The sequence below is a fragment of the Calidris pugnax genome, unplaced genomic scaffold, assembly GCF_001431845.1.
Source record: "Calidris pugnax isolate Ruff unplaced genomic scaffold, ASM143184v1 scaffold8, whole genome shotgun sequence".
NCBI lineage: Eukaryota > Metazoa > Chordata > Aves > Charadriiformes > Scolopacidae > Calidris > Calidris pugnax.
The window spans coordinates 18,102,034-18,129,230 of NW_015090830.1; the positions used below are offsets into that span (position 1 = coordinate 18,102,034).

General features: G+C 39.9%; 1 protein-coding gene across 1 annotated transcript in view; it reads right to left on the reverse strand.

Annotated features, from left to right (window-relative positions):
• Window positions 1–27,197, reverse strand: part of LOC106887321 — a 67,161-nt gene that overhangs the window by 31,633 nt on the left and 8,331 nt on the right. Inside the window, exons 4-6 of the mRNA XM_014940777.1 lie at window positions 17,079–17,165; window positions 12,504–12,587; window positions 7,846–8,015 (exon numbers count right to left, since the gene is read on the reverse strand). Of these exons, the coding sequence (XP_014796263.1) occupies window positions 7,846–8,015; window positions 12,504–12,587; window positions 17,079–17,165 (341 nt within the window). The remainder of the gene's footprint in view (window positions 1–7,845; window positions 8,016–12,503; window positions 12,588–17,078; window positions 17,166–27,197) is intronic.

Sequence of the window (27,197 nt, forward strand, 5' to 3'; positions counted from 1 at the left end):
AACGTAAGCCCTCCTTCTCTGATTTGAATCCTGACACGAGCAATTGTATAATAACATAATACTATGCTGGCACATCTTTGAGTGAGCGCGTGCATTTTAGTCTATGTTATCATTGTAAGCACCTAGTCCTGAAAGCTGCATCTTGTCTGAGGGTCTAGCATAACAGTAAGACACACCAACTGTATTAACAGATTGCCAGCAGGTTGAGCAACAGCAAAGATTTCCCACCTTTCTACTAAGCAAGTAAGCACACATCTAATGTAACTGGATTATCTTTCCCAATATTTCTACTCCTCACAACTTACAGATGACCTAATTATGTTCCACATTAACAAGCTGGTACAAACTCCAAAATTCTTAAAAACTCAGATTACGTATGGAAAGCCCAAAATTCCTCAAAGCATACCAAAATACCTGCATAGAACTAGACAGCTTCCAGAGGTCCTGTCCTTCCCCACCTGAATTATTTTGTTCTATGAAGTAAAGCTCAAAAGCACCATCCAGCACAGATTCCTCTCGACAAATTCAGCTCTACTAGAAGACCACAGAAGCAAAAAGATTACAATATTTAGAGCAATTCATTTATTTGTAGTTCTGTAAAATCTGTGTAGTCTATTAACCCTCCTAAGGAGTCTCCTGTCATAAAAGTAAATCAACAGTAGACTTAGCTACACTAGTGACCACAGTTTGGCCCCAAATGTATTAAAAATACAGAGAAAACTGAAAAAATCCCTGGGGGGGAAAAGAAAGGCAAACATAATTCTGGAGAATACATGAGCAGCTAAAAATAAGTTTTCACTGTATTTATATTTGCAGATTCATACCCCTATTTACCAGTAATGCTTGCTCTTTACTTTACAATCCTTAAACAAGTTCTGCTTCTTTTAACAGGTGGTCAGGATTTGATGAAGTCACTTCAACAGGACTTGGCAATCACTGATTTGCTTTGAAGAATCTTTCCAATTGCCTCTGTTTATTGAACCATAGAAATAGACTTCCTTACTGGAATTTGTATTAGGATAATGAGCCAGAGAGCTGACCAGTCAGATTACCTTAAGCAGCAGCAAATGCAGTATCATCATTTACAGTAGCTGTAGGATTCATTGTTCCAGCCCAATAGAATATCAAGAATTGCTTTGGTTGTTTAATTACCCTTCTGATCTTAAAGAATGAAAGAACACAGCAAAAACTAAGTTAACTCCTCTATCAGTGAAAAATACAAGACATACAGAAGATTTTAATTCCTTTCATCTAAGTATTTACTTGGCTTAAAATTCAAATTTTAGCTTCTGAACAAGACAATCAAAAGAGAATTGCAATTAAAAAGAGTATCACAGTACCCATAATATTAACATTATGTGACAGCAAAGTGACAGGCCCTTTGCAAACATATAAAACATCTTTTCCACAGTTCTGCTTATATTGGCATTCATTTCCATGACCCCTTTAATCCCTCCTAAATTTTAAAAAATAAAAAAAAAAAAAGTACTTATATCTGAGTGACCAGGAGCAATGGGGAAGGCACCTTAGAAATCTGGAGAGTTCCCAGGCTTCCCACTGAGGAATCAGGAGTAAGCCTGACAGAATAAAGATATTTAGAAATCTTGTGTTGCCAGCCTACAGGGTACAGAAGTCCCTTAGCTACATATACTGAGATCTTGGTCCAGCTTTGAGTCTGCTGGGTGAGTGCTGACACATATTTGAGGGCCACGGACACTCACTAGACAGGACATAAGAAGTCCAAGGGTCAGAAATCCAATATCCCAGCCTTTGGGAAGCTTCCCTTGTGTTTTTTCCCCCTCAAAGACAGGCTTCAGTGAAGTGCATTTTTATCAGTCCAGGAGCAGTCTACCTGGAAGGACTGTAATGAATTCAATGAACTTAGCCTAATGACAAATTTCAAAAGGAAATTAAGTTCTAAGCACTTCTGATGGTAGTAGATTTCTATCTCTGCCCTTGTTATTCCTCTGTTAAAAGGAGATACCCACAATTCCTACAGTACCACGTAAATGAAATGGAAACCATTATACTAACAGACTATAGAGATGCTTTGACACTCAAATAATAAGCGTAGCGTTTAACTTAACTAAAATGAAGTCATCCAATTTTACAACATGCTAAAGTCCTGCAGAGAAGGACTTGGGGGTACTGGTGGATAGAAGGCTGGACATGACCTGGCAATGTGTGCTCACAGCCCAGAGAGCCAACTGTATCCCGGGCTGCATCAAAAGAAGCACAGTCAGCAGGTCAAGGGAAGTGATTCTGCCCTCTACTCTACTCTCATGAGACCCCATCTGGAGTACTGCATCCAGCTCTGGAGTCCCCAGCATAGAAAAGACATGGACCTCTTAGAGAGGGTCCAGAGGGCCACCACAAAAATGATCAGAGGGACGGAATAGCTCTCCTATGAAGACAGGCTGAGACAGTTGGGGTTGCTCAGCCTGGAGAAGAGAAGACTCTGGGGAGACCTTATTGAGGTCTTTCAGTACTTAAAGGAGGCTTATAAGAAAGCTGGGGACAACCTTTTCAGCAGGGCCTGCTGGGATAGGACAAAGAGTAATGGCTTTAAACTAAAAGGGGGTAGATTTAGACTAGATATAAGGAAGATATTTTTTACAGCGAGGGTGTTGAAACACTGGAATAGGTTGTCCAGACAGGTGGTAAATGCCCCATTCCTGGAAACATTCAAGGTCAGGCTGGACAGGGCTCTGAGAAATCTTTGTTGAAGGTGTTCCTACTCAGTGCAGGGAAGATTGGACTAGGTGACCTTTAAAGGCCCTTTTAAACCAAACTATTATATGATGAGAAACATTGTCAGCTTTTGTATTCTTGACCTACAATTCTCAGTAAAACAAAAAAAAATTACTCATTTGAACATCACAGTCATTTAAAATGTTGGCAAATGTCAAAAAGGAGTAGCCAGGTTTTAGGTGAGGAAAAGTCACCTTCGATTCTGCATTGCTCTTAGGTGAAATATTCACACAAGTATCATATTCATTAAGAACGATCATACGAGATTGTACAATGCTTAGTAGGCTATGATTTTGATAAGGGGAGCTCTGTAGATATCATCAGGATATAAATGACAATATTATCCAATGAGGTAGAACATGCAAGCAAACGTGCATTGGTATTTTATATGACTGAGGCCTGATCCCCCTGATTAAATTCCTGGTTGGAGAGTAGATTTGTCATCATCTTACATAATACCAAATTTTACTCACATGTTATCCACCATTAACCAAAGAAAAACTGATCAATCCATCATCATATAAATTGATCTCTCTGTGACTTGGCAAGAAGTTGGAGCAGTGATGATATTGACCCTGTAAGAATATTAGGTCTAACGCCAAGAAGGATTAACCTTTGTTTAACCAAAAGGTAAATCTGTTGATGAAAGGCAACATTTTATTACTATCCACCTACAACAAATAGCTCCTTTCTTAGTACTATAACTCAAATGCTGGTACTGAAGAGCAAAACTTGCACTTTACTTTCTGAGGCTCTTAATTATTCACAGTAAGGTCAGGGGTCAAAACTGATTATTATAGTTGTAATGACCAAGTGCTGACCAAGGTGTTATGCTTACCACGGAGGGCTAAATGTAGTGGCTGAATCCTATAGAGATAGACGGAGGTTGTGAACAATTTGCATTTAGTTAAGAATACCAACCAAGTTGCAAAAAGAGGGTGGCCAAGCAGGAGAGATTTGTTGACTTCTGGGCCAGTACCAATGCTTCCAGTTACCTCACTATTCATTTCTTCTGAGAGAACCCACATAAAACTGAGTAGTCATTTCTATTGTCTCGGTTCAGAAACAGCTGAAAATCTTAGAGCTGGTACTTTTCCATAGCATTTGAATTAATGACTGGCAAGATTACGTTGCCAAAGGCCCATCAAGTGCAATCTCATGCCAATCACCAGTGTTTGCTTCATCCCCAACAGTCTCTTATGTTTTGAGAGCATCTTGCCTTTAATCAAACACGTTAAGCCAGCATTACGTCAGGTCTTTCCTTGCATACTTGTCTGCTCTGTAAGATCAAGTTCTGCCCTTAAGCATATGTCCCTGCGTTGTCTCATGACAGATGATTTTCTGTGGCATTCTGCGTACCCAGGCTTGGTTGTACCTGCTCAGCTACAACCACACCACAGTCCCAAAGTTATGATTTTCTTTCAACAGAGTTTGTTTGTCTATATTAAAAGCAAATATCATTGGGGCTTTTGAAATCTGTAGGACTACATGGGTAGGCTGCAAAAAACAGTACTGCTTTCCAAATTTAATATTCTTTAATGTGTTTGTTAACAGAACACTGACATCTGCTTAATACTTTTTTTACAAGAATCTCTCAGATCTCTCCTTAAGTCTTTCTTACCAACCCCAACTATCAGCTTTTACATTAACAAAACAGAGCATGAAGTAAGTAATGATGTGGCTTAAAGTTCCAGAGCTAAAATCTTGCATAAACCTTTTTTTATTATTATTATTTTGGAAAGCGCATCTGCTCTTTCAAAAACTTTTAACCATGGTGATCTCATGCACTGAGCTGCTGTTCAAGCAAAAGCCACCCATTTAACATAAAACTACAAAGCCGAGAAGAAAAGCAATAAACTAAGGGATAGATAGTTAATACATAGCTGTCCTTTTCATGCCAATGCTGCCAGCAAAGCTCTAGTGCAAATCAGATGCCTCATTGAAGAGAATTTTTGGCAGCATAACAAGAAACAGCAGCAAATCAAGTGTAGTTCTGAACCTCGCTTATAAAACTAGTCGCACATACTGTAAACTCTCACTTGCTATTTTTAACCCTTGGGCTCCCATGTTTTGTTTTCATTTTGTCAAAGCAAAGGAATGTGAGAAAGATGTCTATTAGACTCCTTCACTCAGCCCGAGGGTTAATTACTCAGTTTGGTAGACATTTGAAAATATTATGTTACCTCTAACGGCAAAATTGATAGAAGCTTGTTTCAGGCTCACTTTATGTCATTATGGCAGATTAAATTAACTAATCATAAATTATGCTGGCTAAAGTACATTTGCTACTCACTAAACCTGCAGCAGGAAGGGAAGGGGTTTTTTTCTGAGTAAGAAGTAAAAGCCACTTGGTGAATTAAAGACTTTTTCAAACCAATAAACACACATTCAAGCAACAAAAGCTGGAAGCATCCCAAAGACGGCAGCAACAGATTCTGAAGACCATGACAGCAGTCTAACACCGAACCTGTAGCTGCTGTGGAAAGGCATCAACACTGCAATGCTGCAGGGGTATATCTACAGATCAAAGAGTAAATACTTCAAGAATAAGGTCAATTAAAGAAGAATAAGCATTCTCACATTATTATTAGATGTCTTTGAATACCTACACACCATAAAAAAAAATCATGTTTGCAGCCTCTGCTTCCAACGTCACTTTCCATTTTCTGTTCAAAGGGCTGAATACACCATTTCTCTCTGGTTCCAAGGAAAAGATGCATGTATACAACATTGATCCAGAAGACAATATAGATTTTACAGTGAGCATATTGTTACCCTCTGCATTGCAGGATGCACATGTGCGAAATACAAGCTGGGCAGAGAATGGATTGAGAGCAGTCCTGAGGAGGACTTGGGGGTGTTGGTTGATGAGAAGCTCAACATGACCTGGCAGCCCACAAAGACAACCACATCCTGGACTGCCTCAAAAGAAGTGTGGCCAGCAGGTTCAGGGAGATGATTCTGCCCCTCTACTCTGCTCTTGTGAGACCCCACCTGGAGTACTGTGTCCAGCTTTGGAGTCCCCAGCACAGAAAAGACATGACCTGTTGGAACAAGTCCAGAGGAGGGCCACAAAGATGATCAGAGGGCTGAAGCACCTCTCCTACGAAGATGGAGTGAGAGACTTGGGGTTGTTCAGCCTGGAGAAGAGAAGGCTTCAGGGAGACCTTAGAGCAGCTTTCCAATACAAAAAGTGGGGCCTATAGGACAGATGGGGAGGGACTCTTTATGAGGGAGTTTAGTGATAGGAGGAGGGGTAACGGTTTTAAATTGAAAGAGGGGAAATTTAGATTAGGTATTAGGAAGAAATTCGTCAGTGTGAGGGTGGTGAGACACTGGAATAGGCTGTACAGGGAAGCTATGGATAACCCTTCCCTGGAAGTGTTCAAGACCAGGCTGGATGGGGCTTTGAGCAACCTGGTCTAGTGCAAGGTGTCCCTGCCCATGGCAGAGGGCTTGGAACACAGTGATCTGTAAGGTACCTTCCAACCCAAAACATTCTATGATTCCATGAAAACTGATACCAGTATGACTGAATTCCTAAACAGGGCACGGACAACTGAAATTAGAGATGTGGGAGGAATGGGCAGAAAACACAGGCATTCAAGTCCTCTTCTGTGCAATATAAAGTATTGAGTCCCTATCTATAAACTCATGTTAGATCAGCTCAATCAATCCTGCTAAATGAGTATTTTCTTTCTTTTGGAAGAAAAAAAGGAAGAAATGCATATTATATTGTATTACATGTGGATTCACATTCACAGCTGTCACTTAAAAAGCAGAATATTGTTTTGGGAATACCAAATACCTCGCTTCTGTCTAGGACACAAACTTTGCTGAATACCTCCAAAAACAGTCCAAGTAAGATGATCAGCCTCCCAGTCACCATGTTTAGACAGAGGGTAAATAAAGTATTGACAAATCTATTGTGTTCCCTTCAGGTGTCACAGATCCTCAAGAAATTTGGAGGCATCCGAATAGCCCAAACTTAGTTAAAATGTGAACTCTCAACACAAAGTCTTCTGAAAAGGTGCAGCACTCATCTGTTCCCAGCCTCCTACTACATCAGTCCCATGAGGCAAGTGATGCTCCTAGTACCATTTGAGTCCTTTTCCCTCGTGTTTCTCTCAGGTTTCCCTCCCATTTCTTGTTCTTTGAACAATATTCCCGCAACTACCTTCTATACGTGATGAATACAGCTACAAAAAAAGCCAGAAGTGAAATACAGCTAAACAAGGATTTAGAGGAAAGCAGCAAAGAAGGGTATTTTGCCCCTCGCCAACATGCAGAAGGCAATAATGAGGTTTAGTCCTGCAGTGAAAAAATTCTAAAAACTTCCTCTGAAAATAAAAGAAATTTTAGATCATTATCAGTCACTAGCTAACCTATTTTAAGCCCATCAGAGCCAGTGCGCTGTTCTCATGTTGCTAATTAAAAATGATAGATTCATCAATTAATCTCTCTTCCTGTCCCCTAGACTTGGTATGAGATTTTTCAGAGGGACAAATGGTAGTTAGGTGCCCACAAATATCATTTCAGCCCTGAAAACTCATGCCTTTGTCAACACGAACCCGACTTTGTCTCTTTACACTACTAAATGACAAAAAGAAAACCGTAGGTGGGTTTGCCACCCTGAAAAACACAACAGATTTTTAATTTGGGAATAATCTATCCCCTGTACAATGAATATTGCTACATAAATCCTTCCTGAGCTCAAATCTGAACTTCCTTGTTGATAGATGAATAACCCTCTGTTAAATTTGGCAGAGAGAGATATCCTAAGCTTAGGCTCTTGATTGAAACTCAATTGCAATACTTACTACAGAGCAGTCAGAGATACTCCACTACTTAGGAAAGAAGCAAGAAAGGCAATCTATTTTTATTCACATTGAAATGGAGACAAAGATAAAGGTCCTGCTGTTAGCTTAGCAAAGTGCCAGTCTCATAAAGCAAGCCAACGAAATGGGTTATCTTTTCCCCTTTCAATATATGTATTGCCAGGCAGTGAAATAGAATTGGGGTGTACAAGGTTAACAAGCCAGCATCATGTTATGAAGCAAGCGATAAAATTGTCTTATAGTTCTTAACTCTGACCTGTTCCAGTGAAAAGCTGCCAAGCAGAATTATGTCATCCTGAACATCTCTCTCAAACTGTTCGATATATGAAGGAATCACTTCATCTTCAAGCTCCCTGTGAAGGTCACATGCCTTACTGGAGCTGACAGGCATCACGGAGTCCAGAAAATCTTCACTGGCTACACGAGCTGCTTGAAAAAAAAAAGTGGCAGATTATCTCTTAGCAAACAGGAGTTGATTCCCTGGTTAGTACCCTCTAGTTAATGTGTTTGACCCACCAACATTTTAAGACAACAAATTCATGCCATAAAATGAACAGTAATGAATAACAGCAGTAGAACAATTGGCAGGTTCCAAGTGCCATTACCAGGAAAATTCTCTTTAAGAGCAACATCTGCATACAGGGACAAATTTAGCAGGTATGGCTTGTTCCTTAAATAATTTTTAAAAGGCGTGCTCTGCATTTCCATGGGCACTTTGCTCCCCTGTAAATCTTAAAGGAATTGGGATTTGGAATGACTTTGGCTTTCACTCCTGAGGAAGAGGAGGAATAACTGCAATTCAAAGGGAGTTTTAGGCAGAGCCACAGAGAGCATTTCATCCTCCCACTCACCCCACAGGATCACATTCCTCCCCCAGGTGTGTGTGCACAGCTCCTGCCTAATTAATCAGGTCCAGTTCTGCTCTCACCCACATCATTCCCCTCATTTCACTGCAGTGACATATGTAGAAACAAAGGGCACATGCTGCATACAAATAAAAATAAATCCCATTCATAAAGCCAAACTTAAAGAGAAGCTGTGTCCATTTTTCAGTTTAATTCATCACGCTATGTAAAAAAAGTCTTTTCATTGGTATCTGCTACAGTACTAATACTAGTTTAGGTCACAAATAATAAAGATTACTATTTTTGCTCATTTCTCCACATTAGGGTCAGTAAGAAATGACAGATATCAGGTTGTCCACATCTGACTTTGTCTTTCTTGCCTCATATCTTTGTGTGTAAGTGCATGTTTTTATAGTTCCCTGTGCCTTTCTCTGCAAGAAACTGACATATCTAGTTATTTGTTTTTCTCTTTGTCCACCCTAAGACATGAAAGCAGCTAAAAGATATTTTTTTTCCTCACTCCCCTTTGAAGTCTCTCATTCTCTAATGAAGACCAGGAAAGGAAAGATAAAACTAAGGCTATTAAAATTTTCAGTTTTGCTCACTACTCATTGTTTAATGACTTTAATTGTTGAGCCTCCTGAGTACTTAAATCACCTCGGTGCCACCAACACACAGGAAGCAGGGTTTTTTTTCTTTAATTACAACAGGATATAATTCAAAATCATGTTGGGGAAGTGTACAGTAGATATAAACAACCCAAACCATTACCTTAGGGTACACAATCTCTTCACGTAGCATCTTACAAGCCTAATGAAAAGTGATTTGACCTACAACTATTAACTGCAAAAACAAAACAATATTTACATTTAAATTTATTGTAACATTAAGGGTTTGGCTAGGAGAGAGAAAATCCAGGAAGCACTGGAAAAGGAAACATTGCCAACAGCAGAAGATGCAGCATCACTTGTTCCCCTTGATGCTGTGTTGTACACAACAGGCCATATGCTCAGCTGGTATAAATCAACTGCTTTACTGCTTTCACACGAGCAGAGCAAGTTTACATCCTAGGAAGACTGTACATTGCTATCTCAGGATCCTCTGGGTGTAGAAAGATAGTCCTTATACATCAAAAAAAGGAATAACAAGATTCCATTCACAAAGACTACCATGAAGTCATTCACCAAAATAACCTTTTTCTCTTGTGTTTATTATTTTTGTGAGGAATCGCATCAAATGAACTCAGTTTTGGTGGAAGAAACTGGACTCATTAACATATGCTTTGTGTGAAAAGAGTGAAAGAAGAGAGAGAACATTTTCAAAAGCCTTTTTAAAGGAAATAACTGCTAAAAAATACAGAGATAAATTTCAACTCACATTTGAAAAATATTTTATGAAAAGATACACATGGTCATTTAAACACGCTTGGAAAAACTGTTTGTTTGCCTGAGCTGGAGACAGGGAGAGAACAGGGCTGTTCATGGTCTGGTTTGCTCCTTCCACGCTGGCTTTGGAGAGACCTCTGAAACTCGGTCATCATCAGGTTGCTCCTTGTCTGAACTGACCCACAGGTTAGAGGCTTGAGCTGCTGCCTTGGAGCAATGCTTGACCAAAACACAGCCTCCACCTCCTTGCCCTACACAAGTAGCCACTGTGTTAAAAATGTTACTACTTTGCACACAGGGGACCAAATGGCTGAAAACTTGCGAGGAAATTTATTGATAAACTAATTAAAAACTGGCAACTCCAAGTTGTTAGCATCTGTGTCAAACTTTTCATTGTCTTGGCTATATTTAATACTCTAAGTCACAGTTTCCACATTGTTTAAATCAGTTCTTCTCCTTAGCACAGGCTGCATTTGCAGTTGCTGTGGTGTAATTAAAGCAATCTCTCCAGTGCTAGGTTGGCTGTTTGTAACTTCATTTGCTCCTGCATTTGTCCATCAGATAGCAGTGGTTTATATACTGAGATGAGAATGTAAAGGGTAGGTTCATCAGCAGACTACACTTTGGCATGGGTTTGAATGTATAAAGCAGCTATAGACTCCACATGGTAAAGGCATTTTGGCTGCCTGGTTCTAGAAGACTCTGTGTATAAATTGTAGCTAAAACAGTACATCACCAAAGGCTCATGCATCAAACAAAAATGCTGCAAAACACTGCAACTCAATTTTTCAGTTGCTGCCAAAGAATAATATAACAGAAAATAATTTTTTTATGGTATTCACCTAGCACCATTTTAGATGTGCATGGAACACAATCTTGCATCGTTTGAGAGATTCTGTCCCTATGTAAAAAATATAGTCTACATCTTTCTCTAAAAAACAAACTACTAATGTTGCCTTTTAAGCTGCTTTATAATACAAACTAACATGTACCGCAAGAGTGACCAACAGGTTACCCAGCGACAAAATGCTTTAAATATGCAATTATATAAACTCTGAGCCATGTTCTTTCCTTTCCTTTGGGGATCATCTATTAATTAGGACTGTATGACTACGTGATTTTTCAGCTCAGTGGTCAAATGAAGAAAAGAAGCAGTTCTGTAAGAGTGGAACCAAATGAATCCTAGTTTTCTATGGATTTTCTGAAGTCTAATAAGGGTCAAACTCCCGTATTAGCTTTTCCCTCAGTAGAGACATTAATAATGCTTGTCTGCTCTGCTCAGCTGCCCACTTCCATAAAACTGGTGGGGAAGTCAGAGCTGTGAGACTTGCTCGCTCTCAAAAAAAAAAAAAAAAAAAAAAAAAAAGGGTTTGGACATGAACAACAGGTTCAAAAACTGGGAGGGAGATACACAGAAAGGCAGAAACAAATACAGCCTGATAAGCACACAGAGGCGGAGACTGCACAAGCCTTGCTTCCTCAGGAAAACCTTGCTGAGGTTCACCCAAGCCAAGAGAAATAAAATATTCAGCTAGGGCAAGGCACAACATTCACCCACAGGACTAGCTCTGAAACCCATTATGTCACTTTTAAGAAATAAAAGCACAGAAGCACTGTTCAAGACACAAGACAGAGCAGGCTGGGCTGTGGTGTCTCTGCCACTTGCTGCCTTCATGCCTACACAGGAGGCTCTGACATGCTCCTGGAGCGCAAGACACACATGTAATGCATTTGCTTGCCCTGGAATTGAATCAGTGAGCAACCTCAGCAGCCTCTTCTAGCAAATGTTTGCCTCTTCTAGAACAAAGTTGTTCGCAAACTAAATAGTCATAAAACATGTTGCAGCTCCTGGAGCTCCAGTGCTGTAGGCAACTGCCTGCTCTGTCTTTCTGACAGAGTAGGTGTCCTGTGTATAATTGAAATAGAACAGGAAATCTCATACAGATACAAAGAATAGAAAATACTTTTGCACAGAAGACCTTGGCTGAAAAGAAAGGGGAGGTGAGTGAGACACCCCAAAACATGAGGGCAGCCCTAAGCTGGAGCTTGTTCATATGTCATTTCTGCTAGGATGAACCAGAGGACAGCAGCAGACATACACCTTGTGTAGAGGCTGTGGTGGTAACAGTCTCATCAATCAAGTGGGTGTTAAATAATAAGTGTAAAAATAAGTGAAGCCAAAGGCTGTTGGCCTGATGCAAAGAGATCTCTTCTGCACTTTGTTGTTTTGCTGTAGATGGAACGTCAATTTGGTATTTTTAAAAGGGCACAGAAATCATTTTCTTATCTCCCTGCTTGCGTAAATCCTTACATAGATAACCTCAAACACTGTCTGATGTGACCAGTGGATCTGACAATTGGCCCACCCATCTATGAGCTTAAATAAGGATTTAGATTTTTAGCTTTGAGCGTATAGGCAATGACATTTCCAGTCTTCTTTCCTATGGGTGGAATTCAACATGCAATGAAGCAGCCTAGAGAAAGCACGCCACTTAAGTTACACTTAAAACCACATAAACATGACTCAAAACAAAAACATTTGGGGAAAAAGATCTTAGAGGTTCTCATTAAAGCCAATGTCCCTTTTGTTTCTGAGTTCAAGGGGATGGATTACCCACTCTCCTCCCCACATCCAGACTCCAAAGAGTTTTATTTTTCTTTATGCAAATAATTTTGTTATTTACCTTCCAAGTCCAGCATCTTGTTTTCTTCATCTAGAAGCTTTATCAGTTTATCATACAGGATTTGCTCATCAAATTTCACAGGATCTTAAAAAAATAAAACAAACAGTGAAATATCTATTGTATCTTCCAGCAGTATTTCAGGAAATGCTACTTTAAACTGCAGAGAAAGCTATTAAAATACAGAAGTTAAACTATTTGGCACTTAAAAATTGTTTTCATGGGTGTGGTGAGTTGCCCCTGGCTGGATACCAGGTGCCCACCAAGCCTCTCTATCACTCCCTCTCCTCAGCTGGACGGGGGAAAGAGACTATAACGAAGGTCTTGTGAGTCAAGATAAGGACAGGGAAAGATCACTGACCAGTTACCATCACAGCTAAAATGGACTTGACTTGGGGAAATTAATTTCATTTACTGGCAGTGAGAAGTCAGTGTAGGGTAATGAGAAATAAAACTCAAATCTTAAATCACCTTCTCCCCACCCTTCCCTTCTTCCCCAGCTCAACTTCACACGTGATTTTCTCTAACTCCTCCCCCAAAGCAGCACAAGGTCACAGGGAATGGGCGTTGTGGTCAGTTCACCACACATTGCCTTTGCCTCTTCTTCCTCACACTCTTTCTCTGCTCCAGCATGGGGTCCCTCCCATGGGAGACAGTCCTCCACAAACTTCTCCAACATGGGTCCTTCCCATGAGCAGCAGGTCTTCATGAAATGGTCCAGCAAGGGTCCTTTCTACAGGTCCTTTCTACAGGGTGCAGTCCTCCAAGAGCAGAGAGCTCCAGCGTGAGCCCCCCATGGGGTCACAAGTCCTGCCAGTAAACCTGCTCCAGTGTGGGCTCCTCTCTCAACAGGTCCTGCCAGAAGCCTGTTCCAGTGCGGGTATCCCACAGGGTTACAGCCGCCTTCAGGCATTCACCTGCTCTGGCATGGGGTCCTCCACGGGCTGCAGGAGGACAACCTGTCTCATCATGGTCTTCACCACAAGCTGCAGAGGAATCTTTGCTCTGGTGTCTGGAGCACCTCCTCCTCCTTCTTCATTGACCTTGGTGTCTGCAGAGTTGATTCTCTCATATATTCTCACTCCTCTCCTCTGGCTGCTGTTGTGGAGCAGTTTTTCTCTTAACTATATTCTCACAGAGGCATTACCACTGTTGCTGATGAACTTGGTGTTGGTCAACAGCAGGTCTTGGAGCCAGCTGGCATTGGCTTCACTGGACACAGGGGAAGCTTCTGACATCTTCTCACAGAAGTCACCCCTTTAACTTCCCCCCCCGCCGGCCACTACCAAAAGCTTGCCACACAAACTCAGTACAATAGTGCTAGTTTCATGGCAGAGGTGACTATCATTTTCTTCTGACTTATGAAAGAGAGTTTAAAATTAAAAGTATATTATGATATCAAGATATAATATTGCTCACTGTTTAAAAGTATATGATGATATAATATTGCTCACTGTTTAAAAGTATATCACATATACTTTTAAACAGTGAGCAATATTATATCTTGATATGGACTGAAACTGGTTTACTAATTCTGCTAATAGATCAGTTGAAATTATTATTTATATTCAAATTGCCAGATGATTTCTGTTTGACTTTAAAAAAAATAATAAAGTACCTAATTTATTTTCTAACATGATTTTGGATCTTTATTAGAAATTTTACCTTGCTGTCTATAATACTAACACATTATCTAGTATGAGTAGTCATTACAGCACCACTATGAATTTTGATGCTGTTGTTGGTCAGTCATTCAAATTCCCAGCAATATCTGCAGATTTTTAAAAGGAGCAAGGGTCACACAGACACACATGTACCTTTTTACATGAGACCTAAAAATCACTTCAGGTGTCTATATTCAAGGGAGAAACGACCGGTTGAGATTCAGGCTCCCAGATTTCTGTAAGTTGTCAGTGAAGACAGGCAGGTAGAAGACCAAAGAAATGCATACAAAGTAGGTGAATTGAAGTACAGCTACAAGTGACCCTGGGTGGTTTTTTTAAGTGTTTGATAAAATCTCAAAGAATAAATTATCTTTATGATGACATTTTAGAGCCAAGTTTTTCAGTTACACTTAGCATTTAAAGGGGGAGGCTTCTGCAAACCACTACTGCAAGTACAGAATCTTTCATATTTCTTTTAGCAGGTAACATTGAAATGTTCCCTTGGCAGGGAGCTGGGGAGGAGGAGGGGAAGCAAATCCATAGTGGGGTGGTGTTTGTTCTCAGGGCATTATCAACTCAGACAAATTTCCAGAACAAATTTAATTTATCAAATATAGAAACGATAATTGCTAATATCTTCATTTTCACAGAATAACCCATTAAAGAATCCCATACGATGAATACATTAAAATTATATTTAACTTTGTATAATAGAGTTAGTGGCTGAAGATTTGCTTTCACCAGCTATTCTCTTTGGGCAATGACTGACTTGGTTAAGTCATAAGAAAAATATAACTTGAAAGTGTGCACTGATTTCTTCATCTTGTTCTACTTTTGTCTCTTGTTAGTGACCAGCTGCTAGGTGGAAAGAAAAGGTAAACAAATATGATTTCCAGTCAGAAGACTGACCGTGCAGGACCAGATTTCAGTTCTGTCTGTTCTTTTACCTCCATCCACTACATATAAATGTAGTTCCATTTATTTAACACTTCTGCAAGGAAAAGGAAAAAAGACAAGAAGCCTGGTTTGTGACTATCGCTAGTTGAGGTGGGAAGGTACCTCTGGAGGTCATCTCTTCAAACCCCTCTGCTCAAGCAAGGGCTATCTGGAGCCAAGTTGTCCAGGAATATGTCTAGACAGCTTTTTAATATCTCCAATGTGCGACGCTTTTTCTTGGCTGAGGTGTTGGCAAACAGAGTTATAACTGCTCTGCAGATGTCAACACAACCAACCTGATGCTGGTACCATTGCCAACAGACTCCAACCATGGAGTGACATTTTTGCTGGGGTGAAAAAGGAGGAACACCAAAAGACAGCTGTTCACATGTGGATCTCGGGTCTAGCCTGATGGGAAGTACCTAAAAACCACCTCTCCACTCCCACCCCTGAAACTGGGTGGACTCTCTCAGACCTTTCATCTGTTTCAGATTTTTTTAAAAACAAAAAAAACCAAAACCAACCACAAACAAGAAAACTCACCAAAATCCAATTAAGTTTAAGTGTGTATCACTCAGCCTCCTCAACACAAGCAAGGGAACATTTTGTGGGCAAGACAACATTTTCTCACAAGGAAAACTGTATTTCCACATGTCCCCTATGTCATCACTCTATCCATACGTGTTTTTAGGCACACACACAGATAGAGAAATCTAATCTGTTTTTCATTCGCTGATTATGAAGCAGATCATGACTCATTAAGCCTATTCACAACATGAACTAAAGCAGTATCTACAGAAAGAAAATCTTTCACGTCAAAACTCAGAGCCAAAAGTTGACTTCCAAGGTATTACATTGCTATCCTATAAAACGAATTGGGAAATTATAGGGGTTAGATGTAATTTACTGTTGATATACCGTGATTTTTTTCACCAGTACGCAGAAATTCAAGTTACTGATGTGCACTAGAGGCTGCTTCTCTCAGTCACACAAGTTTTTGCCTCAAAATTTTAAACCTCGATGTCCACTCAAGGTAAAAGTTTCTCATGAATTTAAGTGACCTACATAGAGACCCTTTATAGTAGACAATTTTTTTTTTTTTAATTTGACTGTAACAGTGCATCTAGAGACACACTGCAGTACAAATAAGCATAAGGTTTAAAAAAAGCAAAGGGTTAAGAAGGTCATACAGGAGAACTGGGTCGTGCGTGCTATCAGGTTATTAGTGCTTTAACAACAGGAGCTGGGCCAAAGCATTCAGTGCATAGCTAAGCACTTCATTACCATGATGACGTTCTTACTTAACTCCATGCAAATTCGGGCAGGCCCGTTCCCACCCTTTTTTTTTATCTAAAAGCCATGACAGTGAAGGAGAATTTCCTCCACTTACAGCAAAAGATAGTGCCTCCCAGCTCATTTCTCTCATACCTATGCATAACTTCAGTTCTCCCAGCTCTTCAGGGTCACACCCTCCCGCTCCTCACTTTTGCCCACAGAGAGTAAAGCTAAACATCTCACCTAAACTGGCAAAAAGAAAACCAAAAAAGCCTTCGTGCATGCTGGGAACTTTTACGGACTCTGGGGTTTCCTTCTGTTAGGCAAACACAGGTTCAAGCTCAGTAGTAAAACTGCTCTTTAAGAAGGATTTGGAGAGCAGGATTGCAATCAAGCTACAGCTTGGCACTCAGTTTGGGACCAACTTCATTAATTAAAGAGAACATGATGTAGACAATGTTCTCATTTTGCTACAGTTGCAGAGTGAATACAGCACAGCCTCACTTTTACCCATCCATTAACTCACTGTCCTTGATCAAAGACTACGCATACTGCCTATCATGTTCAGAGCAGGTAAGGCTTATAATTTAAATTGTAAACCTCAATATTTAAATAGAACTGCATATGTGATCTTTGTCACCTCATTTTCATGAATGGAAAAGAATATTCTGACACCAAAATTACATACTTAATTCTGCCTCACCTTCTCCACTGACCTCCATCCCACACTGCCTTGGGTTTATTTCCTCATCCATCAACGGGTCAAAGTAATTTCTGCTGTATTCATTTCCTGTGGAAAGCACATGAAGTAAGGGTCAGCGATTATTAGAAGCACATGAACCAAAATGTTAATTTTGAAATCGACACCAGCAAGCAAAGGGGCATTTTTTGCTACTTCATAAGCTTAATTTTTTTAACAAGTCCTCTAAGCCTACTAGTACTGCAATTATCATCTTGTGAAAGGTCAGAAAAGGTAATTCTGGAAACAAGTGCACTTTATGTTACTTTTGCTCAAGAACTAATGAGAAAAATTCTCAAATTTAGATGATGGAAAGATAAGAAAAATTAAAAAAAAATCCAGCATCCCTAACATAAGCCAAATTATTCTTGAAACACATTTTACGTGTGAATTACCCATGCTGCAGAGGAATTTGTGTTTCACAGCTGACCCTTCCAATTTCAGCAGTTTTAAATTTCACCACTGAGGTTTCAACGTCTGGTGCATCTTTAATACTGTATTCAACCAGAGAAGTGTTTAATTACAGAGGAGATACTAGAATACTGCCTCATTAATCTGAACAGCAATTATATTCAGTTGGGCTAGGTAACTAATTCAAGATTTTGATGGTATAAAACCACTCATTTTAGCACTTTCAATTTCAACAGCTAGTTTTATCTGCTCTTTAGAAACTAATCAAGTTTATCAAAAAAAGTCATTTGTTAGACTTATCAAGGAATAATGCAGCATCTAGCTGCCTAGAGGAACTCCCAGTAAAAGCCAGAATTTTCATTACACAAGGGAAGAAGGAGGGCTTTTTCCTCAAAATGTGTCCTTTCTTCAGCAAAAGTGCTACACTCTTAAAAACATCCTTACATTCATTGGACTTGCAAATACAGGAAATTATTACGAAACAGATAAAAAGTAAAAATAATTAAGTCCATAACAAATTTTAAAATTGCTTGAATAGACACAGATCTATATCCTGGAAAACACACAAGAGCTAAATGTATGAGGGGGTTAATTCATCCAAGATACACTATAGTAGTTTACAGTGTATTTGTTTTAGGATCAAAAATAATCCAAGCAGCAGCTCCTTTTCAGAGACTAAATGAAACTTTGATATGAAACTAGGTTTAATTTATATTTCTGAACTGGCACATTTTGACTGTCAGTCTCTGTTCCTTCAATGTAGTAAGTACAAGAACTGAAAATTTGCTTTACCTTGAGGTCTCAATAAAGAAAAAATAAATGAGTTTCATTTTTGTTACTTTATCTGTCAACAACTACTAGGCTGGTATGAATCTTGGCAGTATGTAATCAAAGTCTTATGTACTGCAATAACAGAGCCATTCTACCTTATTCACTGTAATTGTTTTTCTCTAGCACAAAGCACCATGATGTTATATGAACACCCCTTCACATGTTGGTAAAATAATTCACCCATGTGCTAAAAGAGAAAATGATGATGCATCTCTTTATTCAATTACTTCATAGCTGTAAATGTAAATTGCTGGACAGCATGTTACAACCATAGAAGCAATACTCAAGCTAGTGCATAAGCTACTGCTAGTGCACAGTCTTAATCTCACAACGGCTCTTTTTAAATTTTAATACCCCCTATTCTTTATCCTGTAGGTCTGGTGTGAAACTCTGAGGAGTAGACTTTTGGGCAACTCTTCTGGACAGAATAATTGGCATTTAGGAGGAAGTGTCATATTGTATTTGAGTCTGCGAGGCATGGAAACCATTATTCAAAGAAGAGATATGTTGACAAATACCATTAAACAGCTTGCTCTTTGGTTCTCTTTAAAAAAGAACCACTCTAAACCTTTTTTGAGAATAGGAGATATTTCATCCAGGGATTTGGCTCTGTCAGAACCGCACACAGCTGGAGACAGAAAGTTATGCAGAACTAAAAAGAACCAGGTTTGATTTCCCCAGAACACAGGTAGGTAAAATGAGTGGTAAATGCCAGAATCACCTCCTTATGCTGATTTTACAGATAAGCCATTTTAAACTGCAGAACTCCACAGAAGGCTTGCAGTGAGGCTTTCTAAAGAGTCAAAATCACTGCAAACCTTAGATCACTGCTCTTGGGGGTTTTTTGATCTCCCACCAACCTCAGCTCAACATACCTTGAGAACCGGTGTGCCCAGGAGGTCTAGGCTCTGGGCAGGTCCTAAGATTTGTTGGGGGCTGGGGGAGGTCGCTTTAGTTTTAAAACACAAAATTATCAATTTTAGTCAACATAACATACTGCCCAAGGCATTTTGCTAATAACATTTTGTGAGCATGTGAATGGATTACTAATCATTTCGCATTTGCTTTTGGAAGTATTTGAAAGTGTATAACATGTAAATTAACAGTCCACTAAGGAATTCACATCGCTCTGCTCCATGGTATAAACACAGTAAAGTAAATGTTAATACAGAGCTTGCTTGCAGGTATTTCGAACAGCAGCTTATAGCTTGATGCTTTCAGACAGCAAGTTTCTTTGAATATCTGCTCCCATATAGAGCTGGCCAACTTTGGAAACCTAGGTCTTTACTTCGATCCAGAGGTTCACTCAAACAATTAACTCAATTTGAAATGCTGTTCACCCCTCAAAATTGTGTCATTTCACGTGTAAAAAACAATGGATAATTCAGGAAATCAGAATGGAAGTGTAAAACCCCAAATTATCTACAAATTCAAATAAAAATTGAAAGAAGGGTGTTGGCACAACAGTGACCAGGTGGGAATTTATACGGTTTAATTAAAGCATGAGGAGTTGCTAATAAAATTAGCATAATCCTTGGATGCAGCCCATGGGACTGCACACGTATTAGTAGGACTGGATGAAACTCTAAGATGGCTTTTAAGCTAAGATGTCTGTAATCAATTATACAGTCTATGTCCTGAGAATACCACAGAAATGGCATGACTAAGCTGCATTTCTACAAGGTCTTCTACTCGACAAAGAGTAGAGCCTGTATCAATATCACACCAAGGGTACAGCAAGGAATTTGGATGACGGGCAATTTTTTTTCATCGTCCTTCATATTCTACTATTGATCTAACTTTTTAGTTTAATGAAAAAATAGATAAAGCGCTGTTGGATTTGTTGTCTCCTGACCGATGTAAAAATGAGGAAATTATTAACAGCCAGGTGACTGATTACTAAAAGCTTGAATAAGCGTTTACTGGTGCTTGTTTCCAGAGTCATGGTGGGTCTTAGGGATGAAACCAAAAATTTTGGCATGAGCCAGCTTTGATTATAAGACAGGATGCAGAGTATGGTCTGAGCAAACTTGCCTTATCAAGTAACAGGTCCCCCTTTTTAGGCAGTAGAGTAGTCAACACATGTCTCTACCAATGACTTCGTAGAAAATTGCTAGGCATTACTAAGGCAACTCATAAGAACCTTTTGCATAAGATACAATAATACGGGCATCTTGGAAAGACAAAATTCCAGTCTAAGCATTTTGACCCAAAGTACTTTTGAAACAGTAGTCCTCCTTTCCACACAGCTGTCTTTACAGATTTCAGCAGCAATTCCTGTTAGTGAACTTCATGGCAAATACTGTCTCCTTTCAACAGAATTGAGCTTATCTCCCTAAGGACACTTTTAATTTTACTTTGCAGATATGGCCCTTTGGGCAGCCAAAATGTAAGGTTCTTAGCTAGGACATTTCCCAATTTCTTTACAAGAAAAGTATGCAACTGCATCAGCCAAAGCATCTTCCTGGGGTCAGACCTGCCCACCTTGACATGTCCAGCAAGAACTAAGACTTGGGATGAGGAGGAAAGGAAGAGAAGGGTCCCATCTCCTGCATTTTCAAGTGCTTCTCTTACTCATCCTTCCTCAAGACATGGCAGGTCTTGTGACTAGCATTCCCACACGCCCAACACCTCACGGAATGCAGAAAGTGAAGGTAAATAAAAATCACCCACCAAAATTGCATAAACAGTGAGTTCATGGACTGTGAAAAACTTACTGGATTTCCAGTGTATTTATAGGTTCTAAGTTGATTTAAACAATAATTTTAAACTGGAAAATAGTTTAGGAAAGTTTGAAACTTTCACAAGAAAGCATTGTGAGTTTTTCCAAAATTTTGTGTTGCTAGATTTACTCATATCTAAATGTTATGAAGATGTTAAAAATAAAGCATGTTTTCAAGAACATAATGAATTAATACATAAACCGCAAAACATTAACTCTCAGTTCTCATTTCAACAAGAAAAGAAAATAGTGAATTATTACGAGTTAACCAGAACTTATACTTTTAGTTTGGATTTTCAGTTGTCATTAATGAACCATGATATCTGTTACATTTTCCTCAGCTCATGGCCATTACAAATGCCTTTAATTAAATTTATAGACTTATCTAGGTTAAATATAGAAGGTGAATGCCTTACTTAGCATATATTATTACTATTCTAGATTTACATCTAACACTATCATCTATATTATAAGTATGGTTAAATATTATCTATATCAATTTAAAAGTAGATCTAAAATAAGATATCTGGGAAAAACAGAGTTATTCCAGATTATCACCAAATAAATGGTGGGGTAGAGTGTTTTACACAGAGCTTCAAATTTTCATGAGTACTAGGCAGAATTCAGTGAAAAAATCAGGTGTTAATAGCAACCTCAAGCTGAAGAGCAGCAAGCGACTGGACAGTACATTATATCTTGAAAACACAGCTTGTTAAATACTACCATCAACGGGTGACTTCTCAATTTTAAAAAAGTTTTAAAGGTATCATATGTCATTTTCCTTATCCTCAGCAGAGACCGTAGGTAATGAGTAAACCACATAACTGTATCTTATGTTTATATTGCAAGCCTTGAATAAACTCACTTGTCAGCTTTGACAGGACGCTGGCAAAGGGGCTGTTCATGAGCCTGAGAAGCACAGACCACGCTGTGCCTTCCCCTACACTTGGAAAACGCTGCACTGCACTTGGCACCCGCTTTTTTCTTCCCCCCAACTCCACTCCTGGAAGACTTAACCACATTTGCTGCTGTTTAAGCAAAAGTACAGTATGGGAATTTTTTCTTTTTCTTTTTTTTCCCCCCCCCGCAGGCAATGGAGGGCAGTGTGCCAAGGGACTCCAGTACAAAACCTGCTACTTTTCCTGGGGATGCACTGTTAGTAGAAGGCAGGAGAATAAGATTTACTAACGATGACGGAGATCATTTAGGAACATCATTAGATAACGTTACATATGTCAATGGGGAAAATGGATACTGAGAGCTCACAGGCTGGCAGGCTCGGCAGGTCCCACACTACGCCAAGTGAGGGAACTTGCTGAATTTCGGGGGTCCGACAGCACTGTTACGAAGCAAACAATTTCCAAGTGCAATAAATTAGCCTTAAAAATATATATTCCGTCACGTTCTGAAAGAGTATTTCCCAATTATAAAATGCATTCATTCTTCACAATTCTTCTCCCCCTACCTTTCACAAATTCAATTTTAGCACATTACTTAGATGAGTGGTACAGTATCCCTGTTGCTGAAATTGCATGCAATGGATCACGTTTTGCACACTACATTACACCTTGTGCCGTTCTGCTGATTTCAATTGGATTACACATTGTGTAATTCAACGCAAAATTACTTCCAATGACAACCCTTTTTATTCCTATGCATACATGGTGATCCATCATGCCCTGCATACCGGGTTTGGCATTTCCATTTCAAGTCCCTGTTGGAATCAGAAAGCATGGAACCACATACACAGAACTTGAATTATTAGATATAAACTTTGCCATCGCTTCGGAAAAAAAAGGGTAGGGTTTTTGATTCATATTTCTGGTCCCATCCTTTATGCAAATCATTTGTCCAACACAAATAGCCAGTGTTGCAAGCTCCTATTTCCTTCACATGCAGCACAAACATGAGTTTCTAGCAGATGCCCGCTTTTTTGCACTTACTGTCTCTCCAGTGGGGAGATGGCATCTCTTTGGAAAAAAATTAGATCCTTTTCAAAAACCTCCAGCCCCTAGTTCTCTGTAAACAGACTGAATTTGATGCACTTACTGATGATTTTACCATCAAATTGTTACCCCACACGCTTCCCTCACAGAGCCCTTTTTTTGTCTGCATATTCCCAGGTCAAGGTCCTCACCCAGTTACGCACTTGAGCAAGAAAGGTCTTATATTGCCCTGCCACAGTTGAGCTACCTTCAGCAGTAGCCACTCCTTAAGCAAAGTCTTCTCTCTACTTTGGCTTTTGATAAGGAGCAGAACTGCTCCATTTTACAGTGGGATTTTCCCCACAGCACACATGCAGCACTGTGTTAGATCTATCCAACCTAGCTCTGCAGCTAGGAGGTGGTGCAGCAGAACACCACGTAAAGACACTAACTTGCTCCCAGAAGCAGTATAGCCATGTTAATGCCATGCTGTACCTGGGCTAATTAGAAGTATAGTATCTGATCTTCAATTGAAGAAGCCTTTTTTCCCTCTTTTTTTTTTACCTTCTTTTTTTTTTTCCCCTCAAATATTGTTAATCTCTGTGGGCAAATTTATTGGAGCATGATATGAGATGTTAACAGCGCCTGTTGCAGATAAAATGGTAGAATTAATTAGTGCTTTTGATTTTAGGAGATAATCTAGTTTTGAAAAAAGATTTGTGTATTGGGGATGATAGGGGTAAAAAAAAATGAATGCTTCTTGTCATCTGGAGACAATTTTAACTTGAATCATCAACATTTAGGGTCAGACTGCCTCTAGCCTTTGTACAAGTGTGCAGGCTACAGGAGAACACAATTAGTCTTTCTTTCCTCTTCTATGTAAAAGCAACAGAGCATCACAGTCTCCAAAGGTGTCTATGCAACCACCAGGTGCAAAGCAGACCACGTAATGGGAGGATGCTCAAAACCCCTGTTCCTGGATTCTGCAGCTCACATGCACGGTTGACACCCCAGAAAGATCACAGTCTAATCTGTTCTGACATATTCCCTCTGCATGCTTGGGCTAGAAATTTTACCTATCTCGTAGAAACGTGAGCAGTGCTGTCCCACAGCGCTCTTCTCAGGATTAGTTGGACCAAATCTGTGTAGAGCAGTGGCTGTAGCAAACACTCAACAGTACAAATGGTTATAAGCCACTTGCACATTTTCTGATTACAGCAGCTGAGGACAAAATGTATCAAATGCTGAAATAGATTAACAGTTTCTTTACAGGCCTACGATAAAATGTTAAGTACAGCAGTCCTGTGTTAAGGGATTGCTTGTGATGTACATCATCCCTCTGAGGTGGAGCAGCTGCCCTCATATTTTGCCTTCAGCTAAAGATGGCAGAATTCCTGGGGGTTTGGTGCTTCTGTCATGACAGTTTGCTGGAAGCACTTTTCTGGGCAGAGACTTTACCAAGCCAGTCTGAACATTAGGATACTCTGCTTTGGGTTTAAACCCTTCTGGAGATAATAGAAAAGGCAATACTTGCTCACCTTGAGATCAAGTGCCTGGCAATTCATAGGCATAGGTTCTTGTCACTGCAGGTCTGTGGGATCCACCCCCAGACATTTTTGCTATGGAAATTTGTCTGTTAGACCTACCATTGGGATGGCCACCATGAAAATTTCTGGCAAATTCAATATTAGCTGAGGGGAAGAAAGGCAGAAGAAGCAGTTGGATTTAGTCACAAGGAAACAAGTACTTTCAGACACAAATAAATGGCACAATATGGCAGAGACAAGACCACTGTTAGATGACCTTAATTTCACAAGCAATATGTGAAAGAGGTTAAGGAGATAGGAGTGATCAGAAAAGAGTCAGCATAGACCCAAAAAGATAAAGTAGAAGCCATGGCAACCAATTAGGTGGCCGAAAATCAGGAGATTAATCTGAGTACATAGTCAGCCAGTTCCCCTGTATCACTATAACATTTCACAACAGCAGCAGGTCTTCACCATATAAGATCAATGATGGAAAACATACAACAGAATGAGCTACTCAATGGCCTATTCCTGAACAATAGGCTAGTAATGATCATAAAATGTAGAGTATCATTCATCATAGGAAATACGACAGTGTGAGACACAGAACAGCCTAACAAAAAGAGCAGTAGACTAAGGATCAGAGGTTTTATATCCATTTCTGTCAAAGGCCTGCAGGGTGGCTGCAGATAAGGCCTCGTGCTCTGCCTCAGCTTCCCACAAGAAAAGTGTGCAGGAACCTTGCACTTTAAGTAACAAGAATAGCCCCCACCAACCTGGTTTGAAAGGTGAAAAAGCCTCTGAAAAAAATACTGGAAAGATTTCATCAGTTATTGAAAACAAAAGTCAGTTCACAAACTCTCTTTGCTTTTCAGGAGATGTTCTGTTCTCTGAGGAAAGGGAATGGAGAAGTCAATATAGCACAAACGTGCCAGTGAACTAAGCTGTTTGGGGGCAGGCGCAGGCAAGTTGCAATATCATGGACCTCTGCACTGGCTATTAAATCCCCAAGTGATGTGTGTTCTGCAGAGCAGCCTCCTCTGCAGACATAGCCAAATTCCAGGAACAGGTTTTTAAGTCTGTCTTGAGCATGCAGCTTACTTCTCACACTCCTTCCTGGTATCCTTAGCATGGAGGTGTGTGAGAAGGCATCTCAAAAGTAGGTGGAGGTTTTTCTAGAGAACACTTCCCTCCAGCAATTGCTGACAGAGGAACAGGCTATGACACTGTTGCAAGATGGAGGAAATGATAGCAACCCCTCTAGCTATTATTTGCTGCCATTAACGACATGGGCGATGGGTGGAAAGATAATGGCAAGGCAATGCCATCTCCATGCCCTGCCTTCAAGTGCATAGCCTGAAAATCCAGCCTGATGTTTATATAGTGTTTTCAACCTGTAATCTGCTAAATGCTGCTATTAAATAATTGTGCTTAAGGTTATAACTGCTTTTAAATTGTACAGTTTAACACCAAGCATTAGAATTGACAAACACTATTCCCCATTGAGTAAGTAACTGAACCTAAGCCTGGGGCTGAGAGCTGGAAGAGCACCCAACAGTTGCAGAGGGGAGGAAATCCAAAAAAGAGGATTATTTTATTGGCATCTGGGGATGAAAAGGGGAGAAAAGTGAAAGGGAACAGTGGAGCAGCCTAAAACATGTTTATTTTACACAGGCTGTGCTGTTGTGCTAGGCAGGTATTTCCCTTAGGGTAAAGGCTGGCATGAAGTGGCAAAAGGACTGTCATTTTACCGGCGAGGCAAAGTTTGGGGCAACAAGCCACACTGGTGTGTGTGGGCAGCCCCTCCTGGAGAAATAGCTTCCAACGTGGGGTGCAAGTCTTGCCCCTTGCCTAAAGAAAAGAAGACTTCTCTACTAAAATCCCTCTTGTGAACCACACAGTGGCTCCTGAGAGCTGAAGGGCAGGAGAGGAAGCTGTGGAAGGGTTTCCCCTATTCTATAGGGTGATGGTAGTTTTCAACAACACTTGCGTTCTTGCTGTGAGCTGAAATGACAGCAGCTGCGCAAAGCAACTATGAACATGAACCAAAGCAGAGGAAGGCTGGCTCGAGGAACAAACCCCTGTGGGCTCTGGTGGACCCTAACCACAACAGGCTGCCACAAGAAGGTGGTAAACTACCTGTAGACCTAGTCTTCACTAAGGACTGTGAAATATGAGCATTTATATGATCCTACATTCATTTGATACTGCGCTTACATATGCAACTGACTTTTCCCTTTCCATCTTTAATGAAGTATTGTTACACTTGAGAATAGGTAAAATTAGCTTCTGAGGTACCAGAAGGTTTAGTTCATTTTTTCCCAAGTTTCTGGTCAGACTTGAAGCTGTTGTTTTATTAGCAGCCCTTGATAAATTTGAACTGGCCCCTGTGACTGCCAAACAAGTCCTGACTGAAGTTAGGCTAAGAATAATTTAATGCAAGGTTGGACCAGATGATCTCTAGAGGTCTCTTCCAATCTAGACTTTTTATGATAATATAAATGGATGATTATTTTTTTTAATAGCTGCATGACTTAGAGGCAGAGCTACGCAAATAACTGATCTTTTGGTTAACTGGATGAACAGAAGGTCGAGGAGGGAGACACAGTGTTGGGAAACAATATTTTCCAACTCTCAGCAAGCTTTCCTCTCCCATTACAGAAACACT